The 13915-nt window shown below is 36.3% G+C and overlaps 1 protein-coding gene across 1 annotated transcript in view; it reads left to right on the top strand.

Annotated features, from left to right (window-relative positions):
- The first annotated feature begins 215 nt into the window (after window positions 1-215).
- The window catches only part of CCDC181 (coiled-coil domain containing 181), a 32368-nt gene continuing 18668 nt past the window's right edge, over window positions 216-13915 (top strand). Inside the window, exons 1-2 of the mRNA XM_069094540.1 lie at window positions 216-373; window positions 7147-8103. Of these exons, the coding sequence (XP_068950641.1) occupies window positions 257-373; window positions 7147-8103 (1074 nt within the window). The 5' untranslated portion in view covers window positions 216-256. The remainder of the gene's footprint in view (window positions 374-7146; window positions 8104-13915) is intronic.

The following is a 13915-nucleotide window of genomic DNA, read 5'->3' as shown; positions in this document are numbered from 1 at the left end:
CATTTCTTGGCATGATAATTATAGGTCCATGTGTTTGTGTGTTTATCAGAAGGAATTCTGAATAGGGTTCAGGAAGTTCTTTCATCACTTAAATATCCTTTGATTTACAAACTTTAACTAATTTTTTGTTTTTTAGTAAATTCAACATATGTTATATTCAGTATTACCTCCTTTAGAAATTATAGATTTTTTATTTTTTTAAGACATATTATCATGTCTTTTCTATCTTATAGCAATATTCTTTAATGAAGAGAAAATGAATGAAAAGAAAGATGCTGATTTGGTAGAAAGTGGAGAATATGAAGATGACTTTGAAAAGGACCTTGAGTGGTTAATTAACGAAGAAGAAAATAACCATGTGGGCATGATTGAGGTATTTACTATAGACAACAATCTTTTTTAAAAAATATGCTACTATATCTGTACTACTTCTTAATTTTCTTTCTTTCTCTCAGCACCTAGCACAATGTTTTACACACATTGAAAAAGAAATGGTTTTTGAATAAGTCATTGAATTGAAACTTAACTGTCTGTCAAAAAGAAACATGTGGGGGCAACTAGGTGGCACAGTGAATAAGAGTACCGGCCCTGGAGTCAGGAGGACCTGAGTTCAAATTCGACCTTAGATACTTAACACTTACTAGCTGTATGACCTTGGGCAAGTCACTTAGCCCCAATTGCCCTGCATTCTCAAAAAAAAAAACAACCTATAATACAGTGGATCTTGTATACAACATGGATTTGGATATAACTTAGGTCATGAAATGATATCCTTCTAAAAAATGAAACCACATGAGAAGACTGCATGATAATAGATGCTTAATAAATGCTTGTTGACTTGACTTGGTATAATGGCATAAGCCCTGAACTTGGAGCCAGAATATCTGTATGTGATTCCAAGCTCTTATTGTTGGCAAGAAATTTAACTTCTCTTGAGTCTCAGTTATTTCATCTGTAAAATGAGGATAATACTTGGACTACCTGTCTCATAGGGTTGTTGTGCGGGGAATTCTTTGTAAATTTTAAAATAAATTGTTATTATAAAGGTGGGTGCTTAAGTTATTACATGCAGCAAAAATCCTGGTATTAACATGTATAATTTATAAACAAACAAAGGTGTTTTTTTTCACAAGATGACTAATACGTTTTTCATACATAACATACATACATAACCTATATCAAATTGCTTACTGTCTTTTTTTTTTTCAAAGCAATCCGGGTTAAGTAACTTGCTCAAGGTTACACAGCCAGTTATTTCTGGGTGTGGTGCTAAGTATCTGAGTGCGGATTTGATCCCCAGGTTATCCCAACACTGGAGCTGGTGCTCTTACTCACTGTGCTACCTGGCCACCCCACTTACTGTCTTAGGGAAGGGGAAAAGGAGGGAGGGAGAAAATTTAGAACTCAAAATTTTTTTAAGATGAATGTTAAAATTTGTCTTAACATGTAATTGGAAAAAATAAGATACTATTAAAAAAAAGAAAATCTGGTCTGTTATCACTGTGAAATCAACTAGTGATGCAGCTGGACATCATCAATGAGCAGAAAGGTGTTTTAGAGAGAAGGTGTGAGTGGAGAAAAATCCATGTATTTAATAGGAGTTAACCTTGGAGAACAGTTCTAAGGGACTGGTGATGACAAACTTGATTTGGGCGAGGGGATGGGAAGGGTTAAGGAGAAGTTGGGAGTGAAGAATAGAAGGTGGCGGATATAAAATGGCTTCCAATTAGCCATCAAGCATTTGTTAGGGACTATGTGCCAGCCTCTGTGCTGAGTGCTTGGGATAAGAAACACAAAAGCTCAGTTCCTTAGTCAAGGAGTTCACACTCTAATGGGGTATGCAACATACGAATAACAAAGTAAATCTAAGAAGTACACAGCGTACTCAAGATATATACAGTATAATGGTAAGTAATCTCAAAGGGAAGGCACCAGTTGGGGGAGGGGGGATGGAGAAGAGGGGCTGGGAAAAGCCTTCTGTGGAAGACTGAGGAGCCAGGAAAGCCAAGAGTGAGAGCGTCATTAATTCCATTTTACAGATGAGGAAACTAAGGTTTAAGGAGATTAAGTTACATAGTCACGGCCACATCACTTATAAGTGGGGAACGTGGTACAAGATTCACACCCAGGTCATTGTGGAATCCAGGCCCATCCTTCTTCCTGCTACACCACACTCCTCAAAATGAGAGACTTCTTTGGCTTATGATGGTCAGTCAGTCAACAAGCACTTATTTACTGAGTGCCTACACATGTGCCAGGTGTGGAAATGCAAAGACAAATGTAGGAGCTGACATTCTGTCTGGGGCAACAACATGGATGTATGTTAATATGTAGAAAATATATATAGAATAAAAACAAGGTAGTTTTCTGAGAAAAGATGGTACCAGGTGGGGATCAGGACAGGCTTCTTACAGGAGGCAGTACTTGGACTGAGCACTGGAGCAAACGAGGCAGAAGGGAGGTGGGAAATGCATTTTAGACTTGGGAGACAACCAAGCTAAGGCAGAGAGCTGGGGGATGGGGTCATGTGTGAGGACCAGCAAGAACAGCAGTGTGGCTGGACTTCAGAGTATAGGAAAAGGGAGTATGTATAACAGTGCTGAAAAGGTAGGTTGGGGTCAGGCTGTAAAGAACTTTGTATGCCAAACAGGAGTTTATATGTGATTCTAGAGACTAGGGAGCCATTGAAGTTAATTGAACAAGAGAGAAAACAAGCACACCTCTGCTTTTTGAAAATCACTTTGGTAGTTGGGTAAACTATGGTGAGGTGAAGGGAACACTCGAGGCAAGGAGACCAGTTCTCTAGGTTTTTAATGTAGTTCAGGTAAGAGTGTTGAGAGCCTGAATTAGGAGCATGTGGATAGAAATAGAGAGAAAGGTACAGATGCTTGAGAGGTTGTTGAGGTAGAATTAAATCTTGACAATTAATTGATGGATATAGGAGTATGTGTGAGGAGTTAAAGATGACTCCTAGGTTGTAAACTTTAGTGACTTCAAGGATGGTGGTACCCATGACAAAAATGTGGGCTTTTAGAAGAGAGGTTTTTTGAGGGAAAGATTATGAATTGTTTTGGACATGTTGAAATTGAGATGCCAATGGTACATCCAGTTAAAAATGTGCAGTAGGGAGTTGGTTATGTAGTATTGGAACTCAGGAGAGAGCTCGGGGCTTAGATAATATGGATTTGGGAGCTATATTCTTAGAAATGATTATTGAACCAATGGAAATTGAAGATGTAACAAAGAGGGAGAGAGATGTAGAAAAGAGAAAAGGGCCCCCAAAGTGCCTATACCAGTCAAACTACTAAGGAGTTACTTTTCCTACTAGACAAAGTAATAACAAACCATTTGGAAGGAAAAAAAAACCTAGGATGTTAAGAGAAATAATGAAAAAAATAGTAGGGATAACATTTCCAGATATAAAACTGCATGATGAAAGAATAATCATACCAAAAACCTAACAACGTTTGGTTCAAAAATAGTAAGGTAGATAAGTGCAACAGTTTGGATAAGTAAGAATCTGAAACAGTAGCTTTAATGTTCAGGTAATCAACAATAATCTGTTGGGAGATAGACTCTCTATTTGACAGGAACTACTCAGAAAACTGGAAAGGTGTTTAGCAGAAAATAGATTTGGATCACAGATTCTGCAATATGCTATAGCAAATTTCCAAAAGAACTGGGGACCTAATTATAAAAGGTCACCTCTTTAAAAATTTAAACTAGAATGGTGGAGGAGAGAGGTACCTTTTACAACTATGACCAGGAGGAGAATTCTTTTTTAAATATTTATTTATTTTTAATTTACAACATTCAGTTCCACAATCCCTTGAGTTCCAAATTTTCTCACCTTTCCTTTCCTCCCCCCTCTGCCATGGCATGTAGGTTCTACAAATACCTTCACATTAAACGTTAGTTAAGTTGTAAAGAAGGGTTATAACCAATGGAGTGAACAATGAGAAAGAAGGAACAAAAAACAAAACGCAAAACTGAGAGAGCAAGGAGTTTGCTTCAATCTGCATTCAGACTCTGTAGTTCTTTCTCTGGATGTGGAAATACCTTTCCATCTTGAGTCTTTTGTAGTTGTCTTCTAACCTTTTATTGCTCAGAGGAGCCCAGTCTATCAAAGGTAGTAGTCACACATACAATGTGTCTGTAATTGTGTACAAAGTTCTCCTGGTTCTTCTGTCTTCACTCAGAATCAGTTTATATAAATCTCTTCAGGTTATTATGAAGTCCGTCTACTCCTCATTTCTTATAGCACAATAGTATTCCATTCCATTCATATACCACAACTTGTTTAGCCATTCACCAATTGATGGACATCCCCTTGATTTCCAATTCTTTGCCACCACAAAAAGAGCTGCTATAAATATTTTTGTACATACTGGTCCTCCTAGGAGGAGAATTCTTAACCAAATAAGGAACAGATGTGGTCATAAAGGTTAAACAGGCATTTCAACAACATAAAATTTTAAAGCTTTTACATGGACAAATTCAATGTAGCTATGATAAGAAGGGAGATTTTTATTAGGGGAAAATCTTTACATCAGATATCTCAAATACAAGTCTGAACTCCAATATACAATAATGAAATATGTAAGACCAATAATCATTCCCTAATAGTTGTCAAAAAAAGGTGGCTCAAATGAATTTGATGAAAAATGACAAAAGATTACATATGAAAGATTATTCCAAATCACTAGTAATAAAAGAAATGCAAATAAAAAACTTCAGTTTCTCATCTTAGACATGGCAAATTTTCAAAGATGATAAAAATTGGCAATAGTCAAAGTTGTCAAAGCTTTGTCAAGACAGGTACATTAATAAACCATTGGTGGACTGTGAATTGGTCCAGTTCTGGGAAGTAATGTAGAATGATCTGAGAAAAGTCACATGTCTATTCACAAATGTGAGGAGTTAAAGATGACTCCTAGATTGTAAACCTGAGTGACTTCAGGGATGGTGGTACACATAACAAAAATGTGGACTTTTAGAAGAGAGATGTTTTTGAGGGGAAGATTATGAATTATTTTGGACAAGTTTACATGCGAAAAGTTCATGTCTGTCTTCGCAAGCAATCTCATTACTGGGAATGTACTTATGAGGGAGGTGAGAATTAAAGACAAGTAAAGGATATAGATATGTAGATGTATGTATATATATATACATAATATATTCACACACACATATATGTGTATATATGTGTGTATGTATATATATATTTTAATAAGAACATCGTGGTAGCCAAAAACTGACCACAAATTTGCTACCCATTGATTGAGAATAGCTTAATAAATTCTGCCATATGAATGCAATGAAATATCACTGTGAAATAAGAAATAATATTCAGAGAAAAATGGTAAGACTTGTATGAACTAATAATGATGTGGAGTGAAAAGCAGATCTAGGAGAATAGTCTATATAGTGATTACAAAAGAAAGAGCCAGTGGAAAGAAAGGCTGAAGATGTTAGCAAAGCAAAGCAGAGCATCAGGATTGAAGGATTTTTTGGAATGTGAAGAGGGATTATATTCAAGCAGAGATGAAGGGAGTTAGCTTCAGAGAACATTGTTTCCTGTGAGACCAGTGGGGGAAAAGGGATATATTGAGATGAAGAGGGGAGTGGACTCCATGCCAAATGCTCTTGATCTCAGTGAAATAAAGTGATTGATGGGACTAGGGACTGTAGGAGGTCTGAAGTAGCTTCTGGAGAAATGGTAGTGAAGGACAAATAAGGATTATAAAGCTAGGGACCAGATATTAATGGGATGGTATCAAAAATAGTGTTCCAGGTTTATTTAATTATGATCTTTTCTTTGAAAGATCTGTGTAGCCAGGTTGCAGGAGTTAAGAAAGCAGATTGTAGGGGAGATTTAATGTTGGGGACTAGAAGGGCTGACATTTTGGAAAATAAGGGAAGTCTAGAGGATAGGCAATTTGAAGTAGTTAATTGTGTTGGCTAGGATGCTAAATGTGTATAGGAGAAAAATAATTATATATATATATGTATATATATATATGTGAAGGGGAGGGAAGGCAGAGTTAAATATTGACATGTCCTATTAAGGACAGACTGTACATTTGCTGAGTATTGGGGGTGGTGGTGGAAGAAATTACATATAAGGAGGTGTGGTTGGAGACAAGAAATACTCTGTGATCATGAGATTAAGCCAGTGGTTTATATATAATGTGGATTTTAGATAGAGTCTAAAGAGGAAAGAACTCTTGAGACCAAGGAGCCTCATGGATAATCAACATAGAAAAGCGGAGAAGAAAGATAGGAACCATGTGTGGAAGTTACCTAAAAGGGGAATGGATTTAGGGGGAGGGGAACTATAGAGAACAGCTCTGATTATTTGAAGATGATGGAATAGGGAATATGTAGTCAGTGTGAACTTCAAACACTCAGAGAGAAGATGACTATAGAAGTAATCAAATACTTGACTCAGAAATGCACTGGTGAGCACAGTTCACTTAGCATTTGCTCTTCCTCCATAGGTTTCAATTAAAATCTATTCTCATTAAGCACCTACTACATGCCCTATACTGTCTTAGGTCTGGGAACAAAAGGGAAAAATTAAAAAGTTTTGTATTCATGGAGGTTAAATTTTAATTATTTTTTAAGATTTCCTTTTTATTTTGAAGGGGAGAATCATGTGGAGGAAATATTTTTTAAATCTGTATTTATTTAACCTGTAAATGGAAAGAAATATACAAACAGGAAATTCCCAAGTAAAAATGACAACTATACAGTTAGCCCCTTTATTCAGCAGAACAAATACATACATATATGTATAATATGCATATATATGTATGAAAGCATATTAATGCAGTCTTTAAGTGAAACCTTTTATAATTCCAAAGTAAAATTCAGTAAAAATCTTAAAAGAGTTTTTCATATATATGTATATGTAATGTTTATTACAAGATATTTTATTATGTAATTATACACCATAGAGTGTCACATCTAAATTGTCAATAGTGTCACATCTAAAATGTCAAAAAAGTCAAAACACTTCCTCCAGTAGAAAATTGTATAAAAATTTCTTGCTGGGTTGAATCATACAAGTGAATAAATTTACATTTGATTTGGGGAACCTCAATTCTGAATCGTCTGACTGAAAAAAAAAATCTTTCTTTTTAGATGTCTAGTGAAAAGGAAGAAGTTATTAACCAAGAACCTAATGAGGACAATAAAGGAGGAGAGGATACAAAACAGCTTCCTGACCATGACAAAGTATCAAAGGACGAGATGTCACCGAGGCGAAATAACTTCATCTCTGTACCTAGTATTCAACCTTTGGATCCTGTATCTGATTCAGACAGTGAAAACTCATTCCAGGAGAGCAAGATGGAAAGCCAAAAGGATCTTGATGAGGATGAAGATGAGGAAGTAAAGCGATACATTATGGAAAAGATTATAACAGCCAACAAGATTCTGGAGACTCAAGAGCCTGTCAATGAAAAGAGAGAAAGAAAACTTAAATTCAAGGACAAGTTAGTAGATCTGGAAGTGCCCCCACTGGAAGATATGGAAAGTTACAGAAATGATTATGAAAATGAGAGAGATGTGTCTGGGAAATTGTCACAGCTACGTATTTCTGGTGACCTCAGACCAGAGAGTGTACTCCTTTCACTGACTAATGGCAGTAGTGAAGACTATAAGGATGGAAAGATACTAGTGGAGAGAGATGGGAAATTTGAGCTTATGAGTTTACAAGACATTGAGAGTCAGGGCTTTTTGCCCCCCATTAATGTTAACATTACTGAGATTGAAAGTCAGCAGTTATCACCTCGATCTTCCAACTCAACTACCAATGGGATGATTGGGATTAAAAAAGAAGACCTTCTAGTAAAGTCACATGTTATTGCTCACACATCCACAGGCGAACCACTGGTTTATTTTCCCCAACCTCCACCCAATCCCAAATACCGTCCGAGCTCAGCAGTTAACACACGAAAAAGCAAAGGGAGTGGAAAATCTAGCCGAAGAGTACAATCTGCAAACATATCACCAATAAACTCAACTTACTGTCTTTCACCTCGACAGAAAGAGCGACAAAAACAGATAGAACTGAGGAAAGAAAAACTAAAGAGAGAGGTGAGAACATGAATAAGAAAGACATTGGCAGTAGAGCAAGGTCTCATTTTGTAAATGTAACAAATTGAGATTGTTACTCAGAGTGACTTTATTTATTTATTTATTTTAAGCAATCGGGGTTAAGTAACTTGCTCAAGGTTACACGGCCAGTTATTTCTGGGTGTGGTGCTGAGTATCTGAGCCCGGATTTGATCCAGGTCATCCCGACACTGGAGCCGGTGCTCTTACTCGCTGAGCCACCTGGCCGCCCCCCCAGAGTGATTTTAAAATACTGTTTTAGTGTTAGAATGACATTTAGAACTTATAATTACATGATAATCATTATTTATGGCTTTCACTTAGGATTTATAAAATATAGTAAATATATAACCAAATTGTATAACTCTTTGAAGCTAGTGAAATTCAGATGGTGGATGGCTCCGTCTTAAGGATGAACAACTAAGACTGTATTTCCTTTACCCTTTCATGTACATGTCTTTAATGTATAGAGTTCTCTAATCTTTGGACATTTTGACAAGATTGACGATTTGATTTCAGGACCAAGGGAATTTTTTTTATGTTACACATTTTCAATATGGTATATTCTAAATTTATTTTTTCAAGAACTTAGATTATACTTTTAAATATCTTTCCCCAGTATATTTTATGTTTTGAATATTTTCAAGTATTATAAGTGAAGCACTCAAAGGGCTGAAAAGCCCTCACTCCAGTTCTTAGTCTCATATGGATGCTAGTCTTGTTCCAGCTGTAGCATAGGGATGCTCAACGGCATATGGAAAATGTCGGTCCAAAGAGAGCTCCTGGGGATAACGGTAGTACAAGCCCAGCTATCACATCTGTCAGTCTTCTGGAGTAGGAATTGCTGGTTCAGTTCAGCAAGGAGAAAGAGGGTAGTGGAAAAAACCTTTTATTAATAAACTTATAGTATGCAGCCTACAATAAGAAAAAAATTCTGCATATATTGGTATTATCTTTTGTGTCTTTGAATTTGGGTAGGATTTTCTCCATTTACTTTTTATTTCCTTCACAGAAAGTTTTTCTTCTTTATTATACTAGAGTACTTTGAGCTCAGCTATTAATGGAGAATTAGAATATCAACTTGTATAAATCAAATTAGAGAATCCTGAAATTTTGGAGTTGGAATGGATGTTGTAGAGAGAATTTCATGCAACTCTTTAATTTTAATAAATAATTGAGACTCAGAGAGGTGAGATGATTTGCTCAAAGTCATTTAGCTGTCTGAAAGGTTAAGGACTAAAACCTGATTCTTTTCTCTCCTATTCTTACATTCCTTCTGCTGTGCGACACTGTTTCTCTTCATTTCTCTATTTTATAGCTATAGTTGGGTTATTCAGGCACAAATATCAACTTTTGGCTGCTATTCAGCTCCTTCAGTGGATCTGTGATTTCATCCATATGGTTGCAACCAAGCAATGCCGATCACAGTCCACTCATGACTAGTTATTGTGTATGACTCGTTTGTGTCCTCCCATAAGGTCCCATAATGGGAGTATAACTAGTATTCTGGTAGTACTCCTTGATTCTCATGACATTTTGAGGCTATTAGTGGAGCACATGGGCTTTCCAGTGCTTACCTCTTGTTCTTGTTATGACTAGCCTATGTTTTTCAATCATGCATTTCTCTGATGACATCCTTATTTGTCATTGATGACATCTCTTATGACATTGTATTCTGTTTTTTATGTATTGTAGCCTACTTTTACCCTCCATTGCCTTCTTAAGTGATACTGTTTTAATTTTTCAGAGACTTTAGTGTTCTATGACTTGCATCCATACTACACCACCATTAGAATTTTTTTATTTCTATATGACCTTTCATTCTAGATGGAGTTTGGGATCATTAAAGGAGTTTTATAATTTCCCAAAGCAATCCAACACACTCTCTTCCTCTTCCCGTTTTGAGCACAACTCATCGTCCATGTGTTGTGTCTATCCCATAAATACACACATATACACATAGTCTACATATATGTGTACATACATGTGTACCTATATATCTGTATATACACATACATGTATATGTGCACACATAATATGTAATTTATAGCCTTACAATATTGATTTTCTGACTTCATCTCTCAACTCAAATTATTCCTTCCAACAATTACCACTTATTTCTGAATTGCCTGCCAAACAGGATGGCCATTTCTCAGCCCTTAGCCTTCTTGACCTCTCTTTAACACTTATAACTGTTGTCAAGCCTCCTGGCTATCTGATTGTTCTTTTTTAGTTTCCTTTACTGGTTCATGATCCTTATCATACTCTGTAACTGTGGGTATACCCCAAGGATCTGTTGTGGCCTCTTCTTTTTCTACTTTCTTCCCTCTTTCTCTGTGACTGTATCACCTCCCATGAGTTTAATTCTCTTTATACTCCATATCTATCTGTCCACTTGTCTGTCTAGTGTGTAAACATACATACCTTTCTCTCTATACCCACACCCACATCCCCCCACATATATGTGTGTGTGTGTATATAGATATTTATATATCTATACACACACACACACACATATATATATATATATATCTGTATGTATGTTTCCCCCTTGTCTTTCATTTGAAGTTCAGGCAGGGCATCTTCAGCTGTCTATTAAACATATAGGACAGATATATCATTGGGTTTGAAATATTAATTTCACCTATAAAATTATTATTTTTCTATAAACAATATACAATAGAAATATATCTATGAAATATTTTATATTTATTTATATTTATGTAAATATAATATAATATAAATAAAATAATAATATTATTAATATTATTAATTTCACCTATAAAATCCACCTTATTCTGCTTTCATACTTCCTTATCTATATATAGGGTACCACTATCCTTCCAGTCTATTTGCAGGTTGTTTGTAACTCTAGCATTATCCTTGACTCCTTACTCTCATCTCACATTAGTCAGTTGCCAGGTCTTATAATTTCTATTTCCATCACACTTCTCATATCTCTCCCCTTCTCTTTACTCATGACCGCTATCCTTGCCTGGATAATTGCAGTAGCCTCTTAATTAGCCTTTGCCTCAAATCTCTCCATTTTCCCACTCATTTTATGTAATCCATAGAGCTACTGAAATAATTTTCTTAAAAGTACAAGCTTGACTATATCATTCTTCCCTTCAGTTAACTCCAGTGGCTTCCTATTGCCTTTAGGATCACATACTAACTCTTCTGTTTACTCTTTAAAGCCCTCTACCCACACTCTTTGGTCGAGCCAAACCTGTAATTTTGCTGTTCCTCACACACAATACTTCATTTTCCGTCTCTGTGACATTGCCCTGCTTGTCCTTCATGCTAGGAATGACTCCCTTTTCACTCCCACCTTTTTAGGAGTCCATTGTTTCCTTCAAAACTCGGCTTGAGTGCTGTCTTATACATTAAGTCTTTCAAGATCCCCCAATAACTAGTATCCTCTCCCCAAAAATTATCTCGTATTTATTTTGTATGTATTCTGTTCCCCTGATAGAATGTAAGCTCTTAGAGGCAAGGTTTGCTTCATTTTTATTTTTGTGTACCATTGTCACAAAGAGTCTGACACAACTGAAAACAATTGGTCACCACATAGCATTGCCTAGTACATAATAAATATTTGTTGATTGATTGGTGAATTGCATAGTTAATACGTATATACAGAAGCACTTTTAATTCATTGGGTTTTTCCTGTTTGGATGATTAGGCCAAACTCTCTTGAGTGCTTATGGGTGTCTTCCAGGAGGCTCTGCAGTGTTCCAGAACTTAATGTAACCAGCACCATGTCATTCCCAAACAAGAACATATGGAGGATCTAACTGTCTATAGAGAATCACTCCTCAACTTGAATTTAGCGCTGGACTTCTTCTCTAGAACAGAAGCGAACACGTTTGGCAAGCAAAAATCTCTATGTTTTATGCCTCATTTGATATTAGCAGTTATTAATCCAGGTTATCTCTGTTGTTATGCCTTTTTAGGTATGGGATAGAGATTAGACCTGTGATTTCATTGACACCCCCAATCAGTGTTAGTTAGAAGTGGGACTTGAACCAAGATCTTATTGGTCTCGAGCCCAGCTCTTCATTGATTATGCCACAGCTGTGTTTTTGTTGGTATGGAGCCTGTAAAGTGGTGTTTTGCCTTCCTTCATAAAAATTGTGGTGTTGTTTTGTTTTTAAAAAATCAGTGAACAACAAGCTCTTGTGCTTTCTAAATTTTTCAGTCAGTTGTGTACTGGTAGGGATATCATCCACTGGGTAATATCCTATGTGAAAGCATGCCTGTTTCTCATCAATCTTCCTGAGAATGCCATTGATGGTATGTATAGAGTGTGGTCATCACATTTTTATATAGAGTTTGATACTTTGGACATGATCACAGTTACCTTTTTTTGTCATACATCGAGTCCTTTTTATGCCCATACAATTGTGTTGTACCCAGCATAGGTCTCTTCTGTACATTCTTGGTCTAGCCTGGCTGCTTTGACAATGTTCTCTTTAGTGCCATCTCTACCTCTTCTATAAATGTATCCACGATGTTAATGGTTAAAGCATGGGAGATCTGCTGTCCTTGATGATGAAAAACCTTGGTTATAAAAATCTTCATATAAATGTCCATTTTTTCCTTTATTTGTTGCCCTCATTCCATTGTCATCTTTAATGCTCTCAGGACGATTTGGCTTACTTGAATCTCTTGTCGAGATTTCTTTGAACCAGTTTTGCCACTGCTTCTTTCAGTTTAGTGAGATGATCCAGCCCTTAATCTTTTGTCATCCTTCTCACTGTTCTTTATTAATGTTTGTGTTTATTGTTCTTATTGGCTGCTGCATCTCTTCACTTGGCAGTTGCTGAATATGATGCTTTTTGGGATTTTTTTGGTAGTACTAGTCATAATAATAATAATAGCTAGCATTTGTTTAGTGCTTCAGGATTTGCCAAATGCCTTACACATGTTCAAACATTTGATCCTCACAACAGTGCCGTGTGATAGGTGCTATCCCTATTTTTACAGATGAGGAAACTGAAGCACAGATAGGTTAAGTAATTTGCTGGGGGTCATACAGCCAATAAGTTGTCTGAGGTAGCATTAGAACTCAGGTCTTCCTGACTCTAGGTCCAACATGCTATCTACTGTGCTATGTTATGGTCATTGTTTTGGTCATTGTTATGGTCATTGATTTACATCAGTAAAACTGAAGAGCCAAGGCAGCTAGGTGGCACAGTGAATAGAACACTGGCCATGAAGTCAGGAGGACCTGAGTTCAAATCTGGCCTCAAACACTTAATATTTACTAGCCATGTGGCCTTGGGCAAGTCACTTAACCCCAATTGCCCTGCCTTCCCCCTTCCAAAAAGCAAAAAAAAAAAACCCCAAAACTGAAGAGCAAAATTATATGTTTTTTATTTTACCCCTGTCCTATTTTCATCATCAATAAGTTGTCTGTTTAGTAATGCAACTGTTTTAATTGCACATTTATTTTCATACTTCTAGTTCTGTACCATTTTTATTTTCTTGAAGTAGGTGGCCTGATTGTACCTACACAGCAGAATGAAGAATAACTACCACATCAATAATGAGTCATTTCTTGTCTGTTTAAAATGTATATTCAGTTTCATGTTTTGTGATGTTTTGTGTTCATCATATCTTCCACCTTCCATTTATTTTCTTGAAGTCATTAATGATGTAGAAACACGAATCTTTTGTCTATTTTAAAAGTCTTTGACACCTCTCAATCCTTATTCCTGATTGGTGTTTTCCAATGTATTTCTCACTGTCTTCATCTATTCCCACCTTTTGCACTGAGATAACTGAGTAT

The sequence above is a fragment of the Petaurus breviceps genome, unplaced genomic scaffold (genome assembly GCF_028583685.1).
Source record: "Petaurus breviceps papuanus isolate PSGF00001 unplaced genomic scaffold, PetGlider_PUasm1.0 220, whole genome shotgun sequence".
Lineage (NCBI taxonomy): Eukaryota > Metazoa > Chordata > Mammalia > Diprotodontia > Petauridae > Petaurus > Petaurus breviceps.
The sequence above is the reverse complement of the archived record's forward strand: the minus strand, read 5'-3'. Positions and strand labels throughout refer to the sequence as shown.